The 24523-nt window shown below is 42.4% G+C and overlaps 1 protein-coding gene across 7 annotated transcripts in view; it reads left to right on the plus strand.

Moving 5' to 3' along the window:
* MRPL46 (mitochondrial ribosomal protein L46) overlaps positions 1–24523 on the plus strand; it is a 201877-nt gene that overhangs the window by 4298 nt on the left and 173056 nt on the right. The window contains exon 4 of one of the 7 annotated variants that reach the window (XM_085018826.1): positions 182–5002. The exons of 4 other annotated variants lie outside the window; for them this stretch is intronic. In XM_085018826.1, the coding sequence (XP_084874952.1) occupies positions 182–201 (20 nt within the window). In that variant the 3' untranslated portion in view covers positions 202–5002. Of the gene's footprint in view, positions 1–181; positions 5003–24523 lie in introns of those variants that run through there. 2 more of the 7 variants (XM_003121860.5, XM_085018820.1) reach the window with 2 other exon arrangements.

Genomic DNA, 24523 nt, shown 5'->3' on the forward strand with positions numbered 1-24523 from the left:
CTTTCCATTCAGAACACCAAGGGAGTTATCCATGCCCACAGGATTGGGACTTATATTAAAATGTGGTTCAATTTTTACATTATTGAAAGCTTCATTATTTATTGTTGTTTCCTGTCATAAAAGTGATTACGATTTGCTGTTTGGTTTTCTCTTTTCCTACATTATTTTTTTCTTTTTACAGCTGCACTTGTGGCATATTGAAGTTTCTGGGCCAGGGATCAAATTGGAGCTGCAGCTGCAGCCAACCCCAGAGCCACAGCAACACCAAATCTGAGCTGCATCTGTGACCTATGCCATGGCTTTCGGCAGCGCCAATCCTTATCCCACTGAGTGAGGCCAGGGGTAGAACACACATCCTCACAGAGACAATGTTGGTTCCTTAACCCACTGCACCACAGCAGGAACACTAACTACACCAGACTCTTGAATAAGCTTCCCTTGCTTTCGTGTTGTAGTCTTCAGTGCTGCCAGAATGAACCTTCCTAAACACAAGTCCCTGTCACTTCTCTGCCTTGAGTTCTTAAAAAGTTTCCCATAAAAGCAGACTCTCAAGCAGGGCCTACAAGGCTTTATTTCTCTGGTCCGAAGTACATCAGTCTTCTGTGTTTCTGCCTCATTCATGTACATTTTAAGTTCTAACTTTGCAATCCTTTTATAATCAATGAATAATGTGGGTTTTTTTTTTTTATGCATCTCTGTCTTGGGGCCTGCTGGTCCCTCATTGGAGTGCTTTTCTCCTCACTAGTCTGACAGCTCAGTTTTTAAAACTCAGCTCACACATTCTGCTTTCTATGGTGGAACATTCTGGATAGAGAGAGCTAGTCTCCCTCTAGGCTTCCATAGCGCTTGTGTGGGCCCTTACCCAGACATTCACTCTGTGCCTGCCATTGCTGGACACTCTCCAGGCAGTGGGATCCCTGTGATAAACTGAACACTGCACGTGTCCTGTGGGAGCCTGTGTAATAGTGGAGAAGACACTCTTCACTTACTCCATTGCTGTGGAGCTATTTATTAGCAAATAGTCTCTCCCGAGCCCGAATTCTGACTCCCTTGAAAATACAGGTAATATCTATTCCTTTCAGTCATCCCACTCTTGGCAAAGAACTTAGCACGTGGGAGGTACTTGTTGAATGTTTACTCAGTGCGAGCAGCCTGTTGATCCTTTCCGGCGTGGGGCCTTCGTGGCCTGCAGGAGAAGTAGTGAGATAGTGTGGCATGGGTGGTCTCCAGCTTGCTCTCAGTTTCCTCCGCGTCACGCAGGAGTTGGCAGCTGGCTTCTTGCCAGGATCGTGGTGCTCAGATGCTCAGCTTCCCTGCTGCGCACCACATGGGAAGGCGCCTCTCCCCTTGGCACCATGCTTTCCTCCTTTGAACATTCCCATTGTAAATAAGTGTGGAAGGGTGTGTTGATATTTTATAGGTGCATATAAAATGAAATATATTGGTTTATTTCAAATTCACTGAAATGGCAAATAATGTTAAAATAATTAAAATGGCTAAGAAAACCTCGAGCAGGTACATATGAAAGTATATGTATATGTGTGTATTATATATATATATAATACACACATATGTATATATAGACACATATATAAAAGTCAGTCTATTCCTTGCCTCCCCATTGGCCCACTTCCCAAGTATTTCTGCAAGAAGGAATTCCTAGAAGTGGAATCAATGGTCAGGATAGACACCTTTACGTTCTTGATAGGTACTGCCCAAGTGTTCTGCAGGATGTACTTAGCATTTGACATTTTCAGGGGTGTGTCTAGGGGTGCCTATTTGTCTAGACCTCACCAATATGTGAAATAGTCTCTTTGTAACATTTTTGCCTGTCCAGTCAGTAAAAAAATGCTCTTGTAAATTAGAGTTTCCTGATTGCTAGTGAGATTGATCATCTTTTTGTATGTTCCTCTGTTTCATATGATTATTTGTATTTCTTGTTCTGTGAACTGCCTGTTCAGATTCTTTGCTTATATTTGTAATGAACTGTTTTTTTTTAATTTAATTACATGTAGTCCATTTCCGCAGATTATGGAAAAGTAATATGTATTCATTAAGGGGAAAATTTAGAAGAGTACAAAGAAACATTCCAGTATAATTCTGCCACCCACAGATCCCCACATCACATGTGAATTCCTCATCTAATGCTGATAGTGTTGTTAGTGATTTTAATATTGAGAAAAGCAATTCATTGTATATGATGAAAAAATATCAAACAGTGTCTAGTAAATGTAGTACTGAAAGAAGTAATAAGTGGAATTCACCTGTGGCTCAGTGGGTAAAGGATCTAGTCACTAGATCCTTGTCACTAGTGGCTTGGGTCACTGTTCTGGCATGGGTTCAGTCCCTGGCCTGGTGGCCCGGTAACTTTCGTGTGTTGAGGGCGCAGCCAAAAAAAAAAGTAATTTTCCCATCTCGGAGGCAACCACCAAGAATAGTATTTTGTATATCATTTTAGAAATTGCAAGCACATTCGTATTTTATCTGTTTCTTTTTTCCAAATGGTGGGACCATATAAATACACGATTACATGACTTCTTTTTTCTTTTTCTTTTTTTTTTGTCTTTTTGCTATTTCTTGGGCCGCTCCCGCAGCATATGGAGGTTCCCAGGCTAGGGGTCGAATCGGAGCTGTAGCCACCAGCCTACGCCAGAGCTACAGCAACGCGGGATCCGAGCCGCGTCTGCAACCTACACCGCAGCTCACGGCAACGCCGGATCATTAACCCACTGAGCAAGGGCAGGGACCGAACCCGCAACCTCATGGTTCCTAGTCGGATTCATTAACCACTGCACCACGACGGGAGCTCCCCTTCTTTTTTCTTATACACAGGTTTTAAGCATACATCCACATCTGCGGATGAAGACATCATTTACTTTTAACACCAGTGTACTGTTCATATATGTATGTACTGCAGTTTGTTTAACCAGTCTATTGCTGTTACAGATAAAGCTTCAGTGAGCATCTGTGCATACTCCTCTGTGCTCACATGGGCAAATGAATATATCCAGGAGGAGGAAATTCTGGAAACAGAGTTGCTAGATCAAAGGGCATAGACAATTAAAATAGTATTTCTTGACAAATGTAGCACTTCTTCTAATTATATCCCCATAATATGTGTGAGAAAACCTAGGTTTCCCTTATCCTTGAGAAGTAGTGTACAGCTTAAAGTTCTCGAACTTCAGTAATAATGCTGTTATCATTTCAATTTGTATTTCTTGAATTATTATTAAGATTGAGTATCTTTTAATGAGCTTCTAGGTTCACATTTATTTTCATGTGAACTTCTTCATACGCTTGGTTCATTTTTCTTTCAGAGTTGTTAGTTCTTTCCTCATTGATTTCTAGGTACTACTTATACCTTAAGATATCGTTCCCTTTTGATTGTGATAAAGATATTTTTCCTAGTTTGTCATTTTGTCTGTGAATTTTTTTATGCTTCATTTTTCCTTGCAGAAAAATTTCAATTGTCATGTAGATGAATGTGTTTTTTTGGGTTTTTGAGTTTTGTGTCTAGGTTAAGACTTATCCTCTCAAAAATGATGCAGAAAATATCCCCCTTTTTTTTGTAGTACTCTCCTTTTTTCTTTCTTTCTTTCTTTTTTCCTCCTTTGTCTTTTTAGGGCCGCACCCACAGCATATGGAGGTTCCCAGACTAGGGGTCTATTTGGAGCTATAGCTGCCAGCCTACGCCACAAACACAGCAACGTCAGATCTGAGCCATGTCTGCCACCTACACCACAGCTCACGGCAACACTGGATCTCCAACCCACTGAGTGAGGGGAGGGATCGAACCCGCAATGTCATAGTTCCTAGTTGGATTTGTTTCCACTGCTGCACGATGGGAACTCCTCTCCTTTTTCTTTAATGAGAAAATTTAAAATACAGAAAAATTCAGAAAATATTAAATGTCCATGAAACCATTATCCAGAATGAACAAAGCTTTTATGAAAATGTTGTTTCTGTTAAATCTTTGGTCTGTATGGATATGGTGTCAATTTTGATGTGAGGAATGAGATTGGGATCCAGCTTTATTTTTTCCTTTTAGCTAGCCTCTCTTCCCGGTGCCATTTAGTAATTAATCCATCATTCTCCCATCCTTTGAAATGCTGGATTGGGGTTATTAACCCTTTGTAATAGATTACACATATTATCTGTCCACCTGTATTTGCCTTTTAACTTTGGTTTTCACCCTGCAGCAGTCAGATTGGGTCCTTTTTATGCTTTGCACGAGACACTCCCTTTCAAAGGCTGATGAACTTTGCTTTATAGATACCAAGTGTCTTGGTCCTTCATCAACAGCTGGTGACCAGGCCGAGTCTAGAAGCTCGGTGCTCTGACCCCCAGGTAGTGGTATTAAAGCTGCGTTGCTGACCTTGGTCTGAGAGCAATAGCTTGACACGAGGAATGGACCCAGTGAACTTGGAGCCCGGGTCCAGGAGCCTTTGGATTGAGAAGAGAAGGGGGTCTTCAGGAATGACCTAGTTCTCACTCCAGGGATTGCTTTTACCTCAGGCTGGAAACGGCTCTCTTAAAGACTCCTGATGGTTTCAGGCACCAGAGTAAACAGGTGGGTGTGTCCTCATCTTCTGGTTGTGTTTCCCCTCTCCCTCAGAAAACAACATGGAAGCCAAGTTCCTGGGAAATGCACCCTGTGGCCACTACAAGTTCAAGTTCCCCCAGGCAATGCGGACAGAAACCAGTCTCGGGGCCAAAGTATTCTTCTTCAAAGCTCTACTGTTAACTGGAGACTTTTCCCAGGCCGGGAAGAAGGGCCATCATGTGTGGGTCAGTAAGGAGGAGCTGGGTGACTATTTGAAACCAAAATACCTGGCCCAGGTTAGGAGGTTTCTTTTGGACCTCTGATAGATTGAGCTGCCTGTGGACAACGCTCGGGCAGGTCTGTGACTGGACTTCAAGGACGTCATGGGGTTATCTCATCTTTGTAGGGAATATCAAGCAGCAAACTATATTCTGAGAAATAAACACGTTTGTCATCGTGTGGTCTCGGCTGATGTTTCCTCTGAGGACTGCTGGCTTCTCCCTGGGAAGAGAGCCATCTCTTAGGGCGCCTTTTCCTTTTCTCCCATGCCGATAATTGAGTTGTATTGCATTGATTTGCAGTGAATCAACAGGCTTCCTGGGTCCAGGAAGAAAGAACAGAAAGAGATGAGTCAAGCTTCTAAAAGCCTTGAGCTCTGTAAAAGCTTCTAGGCCCATGAAGAAAAACACCTAGTGCTCTGTAGTTTTTTAGTCATTTTCTGTTTGTACTTCTCTCCCTTTCTACTTGATATGAAAGTATATCAATCTAGCCTAGGAAATGATTCCTTCCTTCTTCTCTTCCCATCGCCTTCCTTCTCGCTCCTCCCTCCCTTTTTCATTCATTCTTCTTCTTTTTTTTTTTTTTTTTTTTTTTTTTTTTTTTGCTTTTTAGGGCCACACCTGTGACATATGGAGGTTCCCAGGCCTAGGGGTTGAATTGGATCTGTAGTTGCTACCCTATGCAACAGCCAGCAACGCCAGATCCAAGCCGTGTCTGTAACCTGCACCACAGCTCATGGCAATGCCGATCCTTAACCTACTGAGTGAGGCCAGGGATCAAACCTGCATCCTCATGGATACTAGTCAGATTTGTTTCTGCTGAGCCACAATGGGAACTCCCCATTCATTCATCTTTTAAACATTTTATATTTTAAAAGGACTTAACCATTTATGTTTTCAAACAGTCATGTGAAATAAAGTTAGCCTGTTAATCTCCATTTAGAAAGAGGGGTTGGGGGTCATGGCCAGGTGTGATTGGCTGAGAGTCTTTCTGCAGATAACTAATGGCATAGGAGGAGAATCCGCTCTCTCGCCTCTGAACTGGGGCGCTCCACCCCTCACTGTGCAGCCTGGGTAGCCATTGGTCCCGTGCCTTGCACTCAACCTAGTGAGCATTTGCTAAATGAAGAGAGGGAGGGTCCCAGGTATGCCTCTTTCTGCCCAGAATGGTGATTCCAGTAGCAAGACTGCAGTCTTGGATCCTGTTAAACTTATGGTATCAAGAGAAAGGGCCTGCTGGGTTAAACAGACCGGCCTATGTGACATTAGTTTGTGAAATGGGGTTTTTGCACCAGAGGTAGCCTCATGTTCTTACACAGGGTCAGGGAAATTGCTCTCTGATCAAGTGGAGGTGCCTTGTCCTCAGAGTCCCTCCCTCTGCACCTCCTGCCCATGCCCTTTTGCTCCATCCAGAGGGAGATGCCCAGCTGAGGCGTGTTGATTTCCTGGGCCATAGTGGCAGCTTTGGAGTGAAGCCTGGGCAGTGGGAGAGGGTGAGGGCAGCCAGAGGAACAGGAGTGCATTTCTTTTTCTGGCTTTGGGAGTGAATCGTGTCTGTGAACTGCATTGCATGTTCACCTCAGGGACCTCTGACCTGGAAAGGGAGGAATCACCAGGGTGAGATGGTGACTATTTTCCTGAAGGTGGCATGTTTCTTTATGACAAATATATATTGGGTCGTCATCCTCATTTCTGGCACAGAGCTCATAAAACCTTTGGAATTTCCTGTGATGAGAGCATAAATGTCTTGTTAGGTTAATGAGGTGACTTGCAAAGTCCCTTGATAACCTAAGGATGAGGGCTGTACATGTGATTAGATGGCTGGAACTTGCTTCTTCAGCCCCTGACCTCTGGGAGGAGAGTGGGGCTAGAGGTTGAGTTCAGTCACCAGTGGCTAATGATGTACTCTTTCATGCCCATAGGCTTATAAAGCCCTAAAGGATGGAGTTTGGAGAGCATTGAGGTTGGTGAGCACAGGAGACCTGGGGGGAGTGATGCACTGCAAGAGGGCATGAAGCTTTCCCATCCCTTGCCTTCTGCCTCTTCCATGTAGCTGTTTCTGAGGTTTATCCTAAACCAGTGACCTAGGGAGTAAAATATTTCTTGGAGTTCTCTGAACCACCCCAGCAAATGAATTGCACCCAAGAAAGGGAATCTCAGAAGCTCTGTTTTATAGTGAGTTGGTCAGAAGCATAGGTGTCTGCTTGGACTTGCACTTGATGACTGAAGTGGAGAGAGGAGGAGTCCTGTTGGATGGACCCTTGACCCTTGGGATTCAATGCTGTCTTTAGGTAGATAGTGCCAGAATTGCCTTCATTCGTAGGAGACCCAGCTGATGTCTGAGAATTACTTGGTGGGGGGAGAAACCCCACACATTGGGGCTGATACCAGAATCTTAATGACATTCAAAAGATGGTCTGTTTTGTTACAGAGTTGTTTCTTTGAAGTGAAATAGCATGTATGAAATTGCTAAGTAGATAAATGGTGTCAGGATAACCAGAAATTAGGTTGATTCCTGTGAGGTTTTCTTCAGACATTAATAATTTGAAGTGATCAGGGATAGGATAGAACATCATAAGAAAAAAGCTGAAAATTGCATACAAGAGCCTTAAAAAAAATTGCAAGTAGTGGCTAGTTTGGTAGTTTCAAGACTCACTCCTAGCTTTGCCACAGTGTTAAGCTTTGCCACCGTGTTCTGGGGCAACTGAGTGGAAAGGGAGGACCCCACCCTTTCCCCACCCCTGCTTTGTTTTACAAAACTGATGGAGAAGGCTCTATCCTGGATTACATTTTTGATTTTGATGAAAGGTCTCTGCTAGGACCGGCATCTCAGGAAGAAGATGGAAACCCAAGGATTTAAGGCTGCAAGGGACCAGTGTACATGCCAGTTGGGGTTCAAATGCATTAGCATCATTGTGAAACTGGATTTTGTTTTGTTAGTGCCCTGGCTACAAAATTCTATAGGTTTTCAGGGGTGTGCTCCAACCCCCTTCCCTCTCTGTTGTTTTGGGAGTGTGATTTTGCAGAATGCAGGTGTTTTTAGCATCATAGTAGAAATGACTGTATATGCTGAGTGCCAGTCTGAATCTTGCATTGGCTGCCAAACATGACTGAAAACCTGTTTCTAGTGTATTCTTGGTGGGGAGATTGCCAGGGAGCAAAGTAGAAGGTGATGTTCGGGGATGGGAGTCCTCAGAGAAAGCAGTGGGAGGAGAGTATTGTGTGTGCTGTGGGTATTGGGAGTTCAATTTGAGGTGGTTTGTGTGCCAAAGGAGAGAAAGGTTAATGTGTGTGTGTGTGTGTGTAAAACATAAGACAGGCCACCCAGCTCCTAGAAGATTTCTACAGAGGTTTAGCTCCCTCCTGGTTACTTCACCAGTGATTTCCAGTCACATCTATTTTTCCCTCTTGCGGGGACTATGGAGAAAACATCACCGCTTTTATAAACTTGTTTCCCTGATAATGTATCCCCAAGACACCCCTCCTGGTGGACCATTTCTACACCTTGAACACGCTTCTGCACTTAACACTTCATAGAACAATGAGTTCTTGGTCTGGCTCCCATGCTTAACTTCCCAATCCTAGGGTAGAGTCTGCCTCATGACCATATTCATGAAGTACTTAAGTGAATCCGCTGCTTTCCCCATGAGCACTGAACTTGGAAATCAGAAAACCTGGGTGTGAATCTGGTTTATGACCTTAGGCAAATTATAACTACTGTCACAGTGGCGTGAGTCACAGGAGCTGGGCTAGAGCCGGTACCCACAACATACATTTCTATTTAAACCAAAGAGCAGACGTTGTTACTCCTATTTTGCAGATGAGAAAATAGACCCAAAGAGGTTAGTTAACTTGCTTAGAGTTACTCCCTAGTAATTTGACCTCAGGTCTATGTACAAAGTTAGTTCTTAACCGTTTTTAACTTATTTTTTGTCATATGTAACATGAACATGATACTATTTCTCAGGTAGTGTGATAATTTATGTGAAAGTACTTAACACCAGGCATGGCTTGTTATAAACACTCAGTAAATGTTTCCTTCCTTCTGACATATTTAGGCTCTTAAATTCTCCGGAGTTCATCTGTATCATCTTTAGCTTTTACAACTCCCGTTGATGCTTTTTCCAGGTTATGCATGTGACAACCAAGCATTTCTGACCTGTTTGGAGAGGAACATGGGTGATTTGGACATTAATAGATTCCTTTGGCCCATCTTAGAATGGGTAGATGGCAGTCAGTCCCATAGCCACATCCATCTGGTTGGCCGTGTTTTCCCCCTGGCCAGGAACTCCAGAGCCACATTAGTCACAGGCTGAGGGTGCACTCAAACCAGAATGGACTTGCTGACCCATTTTACTACCCCAGCAGGGGAAGAGCGGCGTGGCTGTAGGTTCGACAAGCCAAGAACTCACAGCTGACTAAGCTGCAAGCACACACAGCAAGTTAAAGCCTTTTGCCTGAAATCTTAGGGCAGCTCTGCTTTATTTCCTAGAAGCCTGGATTATAGCCAGTCCCTTCAGGCTGCCACTCCACCTGCCTTAGAATGTCAGTGCTTGAGACCACGGGAAGTGAAGGACAAGGCTGTTCTTGTCCTTGCTTCCATAAGTATCCAGGTAGGTGTCTCTGTAAAGACTCAGGGGCAGATCCAGGCAATGAGACTTGGCTGCAGCTGAGGGGCTGCCCCTGGCTTGTCCCCAGTGGTCAGGGGAAGGGATGGCCAAGGAGAGCATTGGTAGCCCAGAGTAAAGAATAGGCGTGTGTGTACACATGCACACTCATTCACACGTGCACACCTGCTATCAGGGACAGAGGTGGGGGGAAAGACCCTCAGGTTCTCTTTGGCCCAGGAGGGAGAAAAAGGCCCTAATACAGTTAGATGGGGACCATTGAGGGTAGGGCTCTTTGAGGATAGAGAACACCAGGACTAAGGGTTGGGAGGACACATCAGGAAGCCTTGGGGTAGCAGGGCTAGGAATAGGAGAGGGGGTACCCCCAGAATAGGAAACCCTGCTCGAGGCCTCAGGGGTGGGACATGGGGTGGGGGGAAGGTGGGGCTCATTTGCATGGGCACCACAAGGGGCAGGATTTGTCAACCACTTAGTCTCTTGCAGCCTCACAGGGCCTGGCCTTGGGCCCCACCTTGGGGAGGCTTCTTGTCCAGGCTCCGCAGAGCCCTTGGACCCTTGCTCTGGGCTGGGACAGATGTGGGCTTGTTCGTGTGCCCCGCCTCTCCTGATTCTTTTGTCAGCCCCTTGCAGTATCTTTAACTCATGGTTTTATCCCATGTTTTTATCAGACAAGCTTGGGGAGGTGAAGGTACTCAGCCAATGTGTGATGGAGGCAGGATTTGAATCCAGAACTGTGATTCTAAGGCCATCACTGCCTTGTGCTGCCTGACCGATTGCCTTTGTATCAGAATTCCTACACCTGTCACCGAAGAGGGACCCACTGCAGGCCCTAGAAAGGCCTGAACTGGGCACGTGAAGAGGATTTGGAGTGGAGAACAATGGGAAGGAAGAGACTTAAGCTGCTGAACTTGAAGAGAATGACGAGAGTCCTGATGGACCAGTCTCCTTTGATGATTTAGAGGCACTAAGCTTGAATTGCAGCAAGTGGAATTTTGGGAAAATAGAGCATGGGGGGAATTCCTTGACATTTAAGATTTTTAAGCATTAAAGTGGATTTCTGAAGCATTCCAGTCACCATTCAACAAATATGCATGGAAACAGTAGTTTGACTACCAGATGCTGGGGATAAAGTGGTCAGAACTCACCTAGCCAGTGTCCTCCTGTTGGTTTAGTGCTTAGGACTGGGCAGGAGGTGGACCCATCAACCAGCAAAGGGGACTGTGCTATGGGGACATATGTGCTGTGTGCCCAGCCAGGCCAGGGGCTCAGAGAGGGCCTCCTGGGCAGACACAGACATGGTTAAACTGAGGCCAGAGGAATAAGGAGTGAGCTGGGAGCAGCAGTAGAGGAGTACTTGTCCACAGAGACCTGAAGTAAGTTCTGTGGGGCTGGAATGCTGAGCAGTATTTTACAGGGCTTTACATTCATAACTGTCCAGGACAGCCTTAAGGTAGTTTTGTCTGAAGGCAAGAAAATGAGTTCCATGATGTCTTGTTATAGCAGAGTTACATCTTACCTGGGGGCTGAATTCTCAAGTCTGGTGCATAAGGCACAGATCATGAACAGTCAAGTTACTACTGAACCCTCCCTTAGGAAGGTGTGACCTTTGTGATGGACACAGGTCTGTTGGGGAAACCCAGCAGGGTCAGTGTTTCCTCCAGAGATTGAACCAATCATAGTCTATTGGTTGAGCGCAAGGTTAACTAGTTGGCTTGTGTTTAGTGGCTGTATGGTATAAAATACTAGGACTGCAGGTCTGTTCTCTACAACACCCACTCCCCAGGAAAGGCCCAGAATAGGGGCAATTTGGGAGACTATGAAGGAGATTCAGAGTCACAGTATTATGGGATGCTCACACAAAGATAGGCATTCAGGGTCCAAGTTGGAGTTGCTTCACCCGTCTCACGCTCCAGAGTGGGCACCCTGGGAACAGCACGCTCATCAATGGAAATTCCTGCACTATTTACAGATTTTAGTCTCCCCTTTAAAAGTCCCAGTATAATCATCTGAATTCATAAAAGTCAAATGTGCGCATGATGTGATTCTGTGTTATTCATTTGGTTCCCAGTTGTTTATGTAGCTCCCTGTACATGCCCATCTGTAGCAGCTAATAAGCAAGCAATGAAGCTTATACCCAGATAACCAACATACCCAGAGGAGGCTTGACCTCAAAGGTGACAAGTTAGCATTTTTCTTTTTAAGGCGAGAGATTTGAGTTTTGGAAAAATTCTAAGTCAGGCCAGTGATGAGAGTGATTAAATGATAAAGTTGGGTAATTCCAGCCTTAGCCAGTAAGAATATGTGATGATTGTAGATTTTAAGGATGGCACACCAACAACTGAAAGCAGGGCCTGAAACATTGTTGAGCTATGGCTCTATCAGTAAAATAAGTATGTAACTTTTAAAGATGACTGCTTTGAAGCAGATGACAATTGGATGGAAAAGTACATTTGCCAAAAATGTATGTTTCTTTCTTTTTCCTTTTTTTTTTTTGTCTTTTTGCCTTTTCTAGGGTCACTTCTGCGGCATATGGAGGTTCCCAAGCTAGGGGTTGAATAGGAGCCGTAGCTGCCAGCCTACACCACAGCCACAGCAACACAGGATCCAAGCCATGTCTGCAACCTATACCACAGCTCGTGGCAACGCTGGATCCTTAACCCACTGAGCAAGGCCAGGGATCGAACCTGCAGCCTAATTGTTCCTAGTCAGATTCGTTAACCACTGCACCACGACGGGAACTCCAAAACGTATGTTTCTTATAGTCACACCTCATATACAATTTTCTCTGCATAGATGAGAAAGAAAAGTTTGGACTACACATCTGTCCCCAACGAAGACACATAGCCCTGTCTTCTCCTGGGTCCATAGAGAACACTTCCGTACATTTCCTTTTTCCCATCCCCGTTTCTTCTCACCAGCATCTTACACATAGCTTTGAGCATGCACAGCACACATCCACCTCCTTGAACATTCACAGCACACACACCGAGAGCTTTAAATATTCTCATCACACACACACATACCCTTGAATGTTCACATCACACACAGACCCTTGGATGCTTGCTCTTCTCACATAGTTACACAAACCCCTGAAATCTATCTGATGCATACATACCCTTGAACAGTCACTAAAGCACACACATGCACATTCTCCATGCACACACATCTGCAAGTGATAGCAGAATATACATGTGCATTCTTGTGCATTCATGTCACACATGGACTCTAAAGATTCATCTCACATGCTGTTCGCTGTTTGGGTCATTTGCCTGTTGCTCTCAGATTTATTCCCTGCCCTTCCCCTGCTCTGCTCTGCTCTGCAGTGTGTGTGTGTTGAGGGGGGGGCGCTGAACCTTGAAAATTATATTTTCCAAGCTTTCTTGCCACTGGATTCCAGTTGGGTTTGGCCAATTAGAGGTAATGGTGAGAGATGCAGATGGGGGTGAAAGAAGAAGCCAGGTATTTATCCTTCTTCTTTGCATGGGGGGCCTTCCCAGCATCCCACCATGGTCTCATCTCCTGCTCACAGCCTTCTTCATGATTCCAGTTCCTGCAGGATTGTCAAGGGACATGGAAGCACCACATCCAGCTCTAGGGGTGTTGATGGTTTCTAGTCTTGCTAATCTCTGCATTGCTTCATCATCCCATGTTTGTTTTCCAGTCTTTCCAACACATCTGTAACCAGTTTTCTGTATTAAACCAGTTCCCTCTTCTGAACTACCTGCCATGGTGACTTTTCCCTAACTGGACCCTGACTGCTGTTCTTCTAACACCCATGCTTTATTCTTGTCCCTGATGGAAACTTTCCTCCAGCTCTGCTCTGGTCTTTGTTGGATGGAATCCTGGTACAGAGTAAGTGTTCAGCATGTGTTGAAGGCATGGGTACAGAGCCCTCTTCCTGTTCAGGATTTTTCTGAGACAGAGCTTGTTGGACCCCTGGACTAGGTGACTTAGGGGCACCTTCATGCCTCTCTAGTTGGATCACAGGTGACAACAGTGAGCATGGCCTCACGGGGTCCAGACCATCTCAGCCAGAGCCCATCTGGAGAGTGGTGATGACCTTGGAAGCCTTCATGGAGCCTCATGATTTTGTATCCGTGGGCCAGATGTGCTTTCAGAAGCAAGGGAACTCTCAATGCCTGAGATGATAGGGAAGAATAGGAGTGTCTTTCCTTTGCAACCTGGTGCCTCTGTGGTTCGAGAAATGCCCCCAAATCTAAATTCTTAGTCCTGAAACCGACTTGAGCAAACTGATGTTTGTCTCAGCATTCTTGCTTATAGAATCATGAGGGACCATGACCCATCACTTATTCCTGTTTACAAAATATCTAAGGAACTATATTGTCTTGAACAAGTAATATGCCCCCACATGGGCCTCATTTTTCTCATCTGCATCCTAAGGAAGTTGGCTTCACAATGCTGGTGGGGGCTGCCATGGGTTGGTGATGGGTGGTCAGGGTAGGTACCAGGCAGTACACATGTCTTCCACAGGGTGGCGCCACACACAAATACATGCATAGCCCTCAAACTTGAGGCCAAAATGGTGCTGCCCTGGGAGTCAGAAAGCCTACTTCCGCTTGCCCAGAGCCTCCCTGTAGCCAGTGCCTTTTAGTGTCCTCTGCCTCTTACAAACTGAGTTAAAGCACTGAAGATCACTGCAAGTATGCAGTGACAGGGCGAGGCAGAAGTCACCACATCATTAACACATTAGAATGAGCTCATAGGATCAAACAGTCATGAAAAGGATGTGGGCACAAGACAGGTAATGTGAGAGAGAAGAGAGAGCCAGGAAAGAAAAATAGTAACACCAACATCCAAGCATTTTCACATGTATTTGATTCAATTTAATATTTTAATATAGTTTTTCTTTGAGCTGTCTGATACGCTCTATTCTCCTTAAATTTATGTGATCTGCACAGAATGTCCAAGAAAGCAGGGGTGTGTAGTTTCCCCAAATTGACCAACACAGGGAACCAGGAGCTGGAGAAGTGAAGTGGCATGGCCTTTGTCACACTCCTGGTAATTGGTGGAGCTGGGACTTAAATCAGGGTCCTCCTGAGCCATGAAGATCCCTCCCTCTCCCCCCAAGCCCTGGAGTGCTGGAAGCAGCCAGTATGGTGGGGACCTGCCTTGGATTGGTTGGGTGGTTCTAGCGCCTATGACAGGAGGCATAGCCAGCCAGATCCACACATGGCAGCAAGTGATGCAGGCCAGCTCCTCAAATCACCTGTGCCTCTACTTCATCTCCTTACATTTGGGCCCAGAAAGGGGGATCTCTTATCTCAGGCCTCATGCAGAGCCAGAGGCAAAAAGAAGACCAGGGAGTGCTGACCCCAGCCCCAGGCTCTTGCCCAGAAGCCACGTGGAGCCTCCCTGGTGCCTTCTTGAAGCCTAGGGAACTCCCCTCCTGCTCATAAATGTCAGGTTCTGAGGAGCCAGCATGCCTGGTGACAGCCTCTCCTCAGCCCCCTGGCAGGGCTCCCTGGCCTTCATAACCCCGTCCAGTAGGGTGGGGATTACTCAGCATATCAGTGCCTGTGGAAGTAAGGGGAGCCAAGCTCTTTCCTCTGTGCAGCTTTCCCTGGGTTACAAGCTAATGCCTGTGAAGGAACATTAGCTCATCCAAGTTTATGGGTTATGTGGAAATCAAATTGCAGTAATCTCCCTGGCCATCTGGTCTTGGCACTGCTAGCCAGAACTTCCCAGAGGTCTTTTCAGGGCCCTGAGCAGAGCTGGGGCCAGGGCTGGATATGCTTGTTGTGCCTGGGGCCAGGTCAAGATTTTCCAGGGGCCCTGGAAACATTTGTACCCCCAGCACCAGAGAAAGGAAGGCAGGGTAGGACGGCCGCAGCTCGAGTGGGGCTGTGGAAACCCACTCATTGCCAACACCACTGCATCTGGATGGTCCACCTGCTCTTGTAAACGATGCTCAACCTTGCATTTTAGAAGGCCTCATTAGGAACATTCCTGGGCTTGGGTGCTGAGAGGGGAATTTTTCTCAAGATTAGATGCAGAGGTCTGTAAGAAGTCCAGCCTCAGAAGTAGAGTGCTTCTGAACGTTGGACCTTCCCTGCCTCCAGGGAGTAGGAGTCAGGATTTCTGTAGCTAATAGTTGGGCTCTTCTGTCATGGGTGACAGAAAGCTCACAGCCCATCGAAGCTTTTGAGGGAGAAAGAAGAGAGGAAGGGCAGTGTCATGTAAGGGAGAACCGAGTGGACTCTGGCTCCAGACTGTCAGGTTCGAACTCAGCTCTGGCACCTGACAGCTGTATGATCATGGGCAAGTTATTTGACCTCTCTGTGCCTTATCTGCAAGATGGGAGTACAAATAGGACATACCTTGTGGGGTTTCTGTGAGGATCAAATGAGTGTGTGTTTAAAGTGCAGGAAAGATTTCCTGGCAACCAGGGTCCCTGAGTCTGGAGACTGTCCTTAGTGTAGGGTTGTAGTCGGGGCCAGCTGTGTTGAAGTATTGGGCAGTGGAGAGAGAGTACTGTTTTGTAGCGTTTGCCATTTTCCATGGTGTAAATACTGCCACTGTGGCTAGTTTTGAGCTATCACTGTGGTGTCACTAAATGAGGAAGAAGTGCTCCCAGTTGGCTCTCAGGAGTGGGCGTGAGGTGGTTCCTGCACAGCTCTGGCCCACTACCTCTGATGTGATAAGGCTGCTTAATAAATATTAAAAATTTCTATACTGGTTGGTAAATAGCCACCATCTCAAGATCCTCCTACCACGTCATCAACCCTGGCCCTCCCCTCATGGTCTTCCAGAGCTCCCACTGGTCCATGAACTGAAGGACCCTATGAGGACCCTGCTGCTGTGATATGTCTAGTATTAGTTCTAACTGGTCATGGATATGTCAGACCAGTAGAAAAATCATTTGGGTATCACAGGTCTGTCGTTTAGAAATATCAAACCAATAAGCTGAGGGACCCTGGCTGTGGATGTGATTCCTGGCCCACCACTTTCAGCTGCCTTGTGAGGTCCCATCTCCGTGGTGTTCCCCAGCACAACCAAAGACAGAGGCGGAGCCTTGTATCCAGAGGTTGAACTGGGTGATAATGTACATCTCCACTAAAGTAGAGTTTGCACATGATTTGCATTAATGATTAAAAATATAATCAACATGACCCGCCTTACCAGCTTGGAATGCAAATACCATTGCATTTCTTTTTTTCTCCAAGTAATTCCTTGAGTAGTGTGTGTTATGTGAAAGTTTGAGATCTCTCTTTTGAGACTTCCTGTCTTGTCAAATTGTTCACTCAGTATGAAAGGAGAAGACCTACTTCAAATGCCAGGCAGGAAAATAATTGGAGTCTGACTTGTCTGCTCACTGGCTGTCTTAGTGGGTAGCATCCATGGCGCCCTCACTCAGGACTCCAGACCTGTATGCCAAGAGGGTTGGATCTAGGGTAGAATGGGACCAGGCAGGTAGTAGAAATGAGTGTAATGGGCTGTGGATGACAATAAAGACTGGCGGGGTCTGTGGTGAAGTGGCATGTGCATTCCTGCAAGCAACTGTGAACAAATGTGGGCGCCGTGTTGCCAGGTTGTCTCGTGTTTTCAAAAGAAACAGGATACATATGGGGTTTTATTTTTGAGGCATAACACATACAACAAAATATAAACATCCAAATGATTTTTTACATATGTGTACATTTCACATATGTAACCACCATCCATACTAACATACAGAAATTTTCATCTCTCAGAAAATCCCCTTGTGCTTCTTTCTAAGTCAATAACTACCACTCCCTTACTAAAAGTAACCATTGATCTCTGTATCCGTGTTAACTGTGTCTGATCTTGAACTTCCTATGATTAACATCTTACAGTATGTGTTCTTTTGTGTCTAGCTTCTTTTGTTCAACATGCTACTCTTGAGATTTTCTATCTCATGTTAACAGTAGTTCATTCCTTTTATTGCTGATAGTACCAAATACCACAATTTGCTTGCCCATGCTCTTGTTGAGGGATATTTGGATTCTTTTTACTTCTTGGCTATAGTGGATACAGCTGCTGTTAGTCTTCTTCTTCTTCTTCTTTTTTTTTTTTTTCTGGACATGTGCACTCTTTTCTCTTGGATACTTCTCTTTGGAGTAATATTGCTGGCCCATAGTATAGGTCTGTGAAACTTTATTAGAAAGGGACACTTTTCCGTGGTGGTTATGTCAATTTACATTCTCACCAGCAGTGAATGAGTTTTAGTGGCTCTATACCCTTACCAGCACTTTGGGCCATTCTACTGGGTGTGCAGTGGTACTGCACTGTGGTTTCAATTTGTGTATCAGAGGCATAATGATATTGAACACCTTTACTTATATTTATTGGCCATTCAGTATTTTCTTTTGTGGAATTCCTTTTCAACTCCTTGCCCTTTAAAAAAATCGGGCTGCCTTATTATTGTTTTATGTAAGGTATTCTCTATTCTTAAACAGTCTGAACACAATAAACTAATACTCACAGGTGTGCTGTGAGTATTTTCTGATAGTCGGTAACTTGCTTTTTCACTTTCTTGATGGTGCTGTTATTTTTTCCTTAGATGTTTGGTAGAAGCCATCTGACTCTGAAGTTTAATTTATATAAGGTTTTTTTTTGTTTGTTTGTTTTTGTTTTTTGTTTTTTATCTTTTTACGGCCGCACCCGTGGCATATGGAGGTTCCCAGACTCGGGGTTGAATTGTAGCTATAGCTGCCAGCCTACACCAGAGCCACAGCAATGCCAGATCTGGATCCGAGCCGCGTCTGTGAACTATACCACAGCTCATGGCAACGCCGGATCCCCAACCCACTGGGCAAGAAGACCAGGGATTGAACCCGCAACCTCATGGTTACTAGTCAGGTTCGTTAACCACTGAGCCATGACGTGAACTCTTATATAAGGTGTTAAACTACAGATTAAAGTAACAAAAATGGGATCTCCTCTTTCTCCTTGCCTCAGTTTCGATGGTGTTTTTCAAGGGATATTTTTGCTTTCCTCTAACTTGCCCAATTTGTTAACATAAAGTGCTTCATAATATCTCCTATTATCCTTTCTAACATATACAGGATCTATAATATGTAATATATTCTATATGCATTATATATATATAATATATCTATAATATATAATAATTCTCCTTTTTATTCCTAATATTAATATTCTATTTAATCTCCTTTTGACCTGATTATTCTTACTAGACATTCACTATTTTTTTTTTTTTGTCTTTTTAGGGCTGCACCCGCGGCATATGGAGGTATCCAGGCTAGGGGTCGAATCGGAGCTGTTGCTGCTGGCCTACGCCACAACCACAGCCACGCCAGATCCGAGCCGTTTCTGCGACCTACACCATAGCTCCTGGCAATGCCAGATCCTTAACCCACTGAGCGAGGCAAGGGATCGAACCTGAAACCTCATGGTTCCCAGTCGGATTCATTTCCACTGCACCACAACGGGGACTAATTTCATCAACATTAAATAACACAAAATTTTGCTCTGTTATTTTTCTATTTCATTGATTTTTTTTTTTTGCTCTTATATTTTCTTTTCTTTTATTCTGGGTGAAATTTTTTCTTTTTTTTAGCTTCTTGAGGTAGAATCTTTGGCCATTAATTTTATACCTTTATTCTTTTCTAATAGACATCTTGAAAACTATGTATTTCCCTCTAAGCATTGCTTTAATTGCATTCTACAGATTTTAGTATGCTCTTTGTTCAGTTCAAAATATTTTCTCATTTCTTAAGGATTTCTTCTTCTTTGACGCCTGCAGTCTTTGTTGTTACCATTGTTTGTTTTGTTTTTTAAAGAGTGTTACTTAATCCTTACATATTTAGAGACTTTTGCGTTCTGTTAATGATTTTTATTTTACTTTACTGTGGTCGGAGAACATACTCTGTATGATTTTAACCCTTTGAGATTTATCAAGACTTGCTTTATGTCTCAGCATAGGGATTATTTTGGTGATTGCTCCATGTAGACTTAACAAAAGTTATATTCTGTAGGGATTTTTTTTTGTAGTTGTTAAATATTTTTAAATGAATATTAATTAGTTCTAGGTGGTTGATGATGTTTAAATCTTCTGTATACTTATTAATTTTATGACTGATTGTTCTATTAATTAAACATTTATGATTATAGACATGCTTATTTATCCTTTTACTTATATTAGTTTTAGCTTTACATATATTGAAGCTCTATTATTAGGTATATGCATTTATGATTGTTAGGTCTTCCCGATGAATTGACTCTTTGTTATTGTAACATGTTCCCTTTATTTCTAGTAATGTTCCTTGTCTAGAAGTCAATTTGTCTGATATGAATATAGCTACACCAACTTTCTTCTGCTTAACATTTATATAGTATGTCTCTTTTCATCTTTTACAGTCAAACTATGTCCTTATATTTAAATGATCTCTTACAAATAGTATAATTTGAGATTATTATCCAGACAGGCAATCTTACTTTTTAAAAATTGTAGTGGCTGGTTATTTACATTTAGTATAATTAAGGATATGGCTGGCTTTAAGTTTGCCTTCTACTGTGTGTCCAGTCTCAATCTCTTTTTTTATATATTTGTTTCTTATTTTCAGCCTTCTTTTGAATTAATCAAGTATTTTATTATTATTAAAGTATAGTTGATTTACAATGTTTTGTCATCTTTTGTTGTACAACAAAGTCACCCAATCACACACATTTCCCTGTGCTATACAGTAGGACCCCATTGCCCATCCATTTCAAATAAAATAGTTTACCTCCAGAAAACCCCCAAAATGCCCATCCATCTCACTCCCTCCCTTTTCCTCCTTGGGAACCCCAAGTCTGCTATTCTTGGCCATGATCTGTTTCTGAGGGTTTTTTTGGTTTGTTTTTTATCAAGTATTTTAAATTATTCCATTTTATTCCTCTGTTGGCTTCTAAACTGTACTTCCTTGCATTATTTTAAATGTTTATTCTAGAAATTATAATATGCATTCTTAACTTTTTAAAATTTAATAAATCACGTAATTAGTGTTAATTAGTGTCATTCAATTTAATAATATAAGAATCTTAGTCTGATTCCTTTTACTTCCTCTCCAACCATTTGTGTTATTTTTTCGTGTATTTTTCATACACCAATATTAACCCTTTCCCTTTACTCTTCATTCTTTCCTAAAGATCTGAACCTCCATCTGTTCCTCAGCCTGAAGAGTTTTTTCTTCATATTTAAACCTTTTTTTAAAATTGGTATTTCCCCAATACAATTTTTTTTCTACTGTACAGCAAGATGACTCAGTTACACGTACATGTATACATTGTTTTTTCTCCCATTATCATGCTCCATCCTAAGTGATTAGACATAGTTGCCAGTGCTACACAGCAGGATCTTATTGCTAATCCATTCCAAAAACAATAGTTTGCATCTATTAACCCCAAGCTCCCAATCCATCCCACTCCCTCCCCCTCCCCCTTGCAGCCACAGGTCTGTTCTCCAAGTCCATGATTTTCTTTTCTGTGGAAAGTTTCATTTGTGCAATATATTAGATTCCAGATATAAGTGATATCATATGGTATTTGTCTTTCTCTTTCTGACTGACTTCACTCAGTATGAGAGTCTCTAGTTCCATCCATGTTGCTGCAAATGGGATTATTTTGTTCTTTTTTATGGCTGAGTAGTATTCCATTGTGTATATTGTTTGTTTTTTGTATTTTTTTTCTCTTTTTTTGGAACATGTGAAAGTTTCAAGGCCAGGGACTGAACCCATGCCACAGCAGCAACCCCAGCCACTGCAGTGACAATGCCAAATGATTAACACATTCTGCCACAAGAGAATTTCACAGATTTAGTTCATGTAGATCTCTCTGCATCCTTAAGTCTTTGTTGGTGTACAAATAGTATCTACCTGATGTTTTCTCATTGTTAGAGTATAAATGACTATCTTTTATGACTTTCCTTCTCTATTAACTGGAAGCCCAGAATAATTGTTCTTTTAGTGTGAAATCACCCATTTTCAAGATTGCAAAAAATTCCAATATTCAGAAAATGTTATGCAGGATGAAGGAAATGCTTCTGTGGGCTAGACTGCTTTGGCCCATAGGCCATAAGTTTGTATCTCCTGATTTAAAATGATTCACCATTACTGATGAGATAACCATGAATTATTATACTATTTTAATTCTCTGAAAAATGGCTTGAGCTTTTGTTAAAATCTGCTTTTTACAGATTTTACAGGTAGTACACAGGGAATCTGTCAGGCTTATATTCTTCACCTATTTCACAAGCATTATGGTAGGAAATGCTGGGAATCTACTGTTAAGACCATTGGTGCTATGGTCAGCAGTCCTTCAACCACTTAAGTCCTTGGATCATAGCAAGTCCTACCTAGAGTGCCAATAGGATGGGATCCATTCATGGGGGAAGAGAAAGAACTGGGGCTGCTAGGGTATTGTGTGTGTGTTTGTGTGTGTGTGCGTGCAGGGTTGGGGAATGGGGAGAACTTTGGGAAAATAATTAGCTGCATAGGACTAACTGGTAGTCCAAATTGTCAAGTTCTAGGTAGTGTATAATTGTAAGGACTTGGACTTGTAAGAAAAGGCTGCTCCTTTCCCAAGTCCAGGAAGAGCCTGAGGCAAGGGTCGGGAAGTCTGTTAGAGGGCACAAAAGGTCAAGAACAGCCCCAGGGCAAGGGCTGGGAAATGAACCGTATCCAGTGTAACACTTTATTTCAACAGATTTTATGTGCTATTAATAAAATCGTGTGTGTGTGTGTGTGTGTGTGTGTGTGTGTATAATCTATCTCATTGTGAAAAGCTAATCTTACTTTTCTCAAATATAATTCTTAATGAGCTCTGTGATGAAACTCTTGACAGAACATATCATTCTCCAGTATTTGAAGTTCTATTGAAAGTTTTTCCCTGGTTGCTTATAGGTGATCATTGAAAAATCAGAAGCCTTTTCTTTTGCATATGGAGGGCAACAGGGGGAGTGAGAGGTGAATAATATCTGAGTTCACTGTGATGCTTGTATTTGTTACTTTCTATTTTGGGCCCCAACCATGCTGATTATAGCTCAGGCTGCTGTAACAAAATACGGAAGACTGGATGACTTAAACAACAGACATATATTTCTCATGGTTCTGGAGCCTGGGAAGTCCAAGATCAAGGTGCTGGCAGAGGAGTTCCCACTGTGGTGCCACATTGTCTCTGCAGTGGTTTCGTGGATTTGATACTTGGCCCAGTGCACTGGGTTAAGGATCCAGTGTTGCTGCAGCTGTGGTGTAGGTCTCAACTGCAGCTCGGATTCAGTTCCAGGCCCAGGAACTTCTATATGCTGCAGACAAGGCAAAACAAAAACAAAAACAAAATGCAGGCAGATTCCATTCTTGGGGAGGGCTTTCTTCCTGGCATGCAGATGGTCACCTTTTCACTGTGTCCTCATAAGGTGAAGAGAGGATGCTCTGGTATCCTTCCTTTTTAAAGATAAGGGCACTAATCCTATCATGGGGCTCTACTCTTAATATCTCATCTAAACCTAATTACCTCCGTAAGGCCCCATCTGCTAACACTATCTCATTGGGCCTTAGGGCTCCAACACCTGAGTTTTGGGAGGATGTGAGCATTCAGTCCTTTGTACTTACTGATGATTTATATCACACTATCTTTATGTCTAGTCAGCTCTGCAGCATTTTCTTTTCTTCCATTTCTAGCCATTTCTGCACCTCTTCATAGTGACTATTTCATTTCAGCATTATAGTTTATTTCATTGCTTCTTTAAAGTTGTATAAGCAGTTCCTTTGTGGTTTCGCAGAGTTCTCGCATTTGGTTAGCCATTGTTGCCCTTCTTAAAATTTTAAACCTCTGATTAATTAATCAATGTACAAACACATACACATTTTTGGTTAAGCAGATAGATGCTCAACAACAATTGGAATTCTTGTGAATATCTTTATGCACTACATTAAGAGAGAAACCACGTGACATGCTTAACACGGTGCTTTGTAGAAATTCAGAGGTTAATTTAGAAGATTAAGTAAACACTTGGAAAAGCCTTCAGTTCTTATAAATATTTTTATGTATAGTTCAAAATAGGTGACACATTTAATATAATATGTAAAAATTCTAAATTTCATTTGGAAATATTATGTAAACAAATACTCAGAAGCATATAAATTCTTTCAAAGACAGTTGTTACAAAATGGATAAGCATGTTTTTCAGTGACTGTAGTTCTTATTTTAAAAATGCATGCTCTGTGGAATATTGAGGGAATGAACCTTTGGATTTTATATATATATATATATATATATATACACATACATATATATACTATATATACACATACATACATATATACTATATATATACACGTACATACATATACTATATATATACACATACATACATATACTATATATACACATACATATATATATACTATATATACACATACACATATATATACTATATATACACATACACATATATACTATATATACACATACACATATATATACTGTATATACACATACACATATATATATACTATATATACACATATACATATATAGTATATATACACACATATATACTATATATACATATATATACACACATATATACTATATATACACATATACATATATATACTATATATACACATATACATATATAGTATATATACACACATATATACTATATATACATATATACACACACATATATACTATATATACATATATACACATATATATACTATACATACACACATATATACTATATATACACATATATACTATATATACATATATACTATATATATACACACATATATACTATATATATACATATATACTATATATATACACACATATATACTATATATATACATATATACTATATACATACACACATATATACTATATATATACATATATACTATATATATATACACACATATATATATATTTTTTCTTTTTGCCATTTCTTGGGCTGCTCCCGCGACATATGGAGGTTTCCAGGCTAGGGATCTAATCGGAGCTGTAGCTGCCAGCCTATGCCAGAGCCACAGCAATGCGGGATCCGAGCTGTGTCTGCGACCTACACCACAGCTCACGGCAACGAC

The sequence above is a fragment of the Sus scrofa genome, chromosome 1 (genome assembly GCF_054392235.1).
Source record: "Sus scrofa isolate SSC_HxYL_T2T_F1_AM1 chromosome 1, Sscrofa_HxYL_maternal_Yorkshire_Landrace_v2.0, whole genome shotgun sequence".
In the NCBI taxonomy this organism is placed as follows: Eukaryota; Metazoa; Chordata; class Mammalia; order Artiodactyla; family Suidae; genus Sus; species Sus scrofa.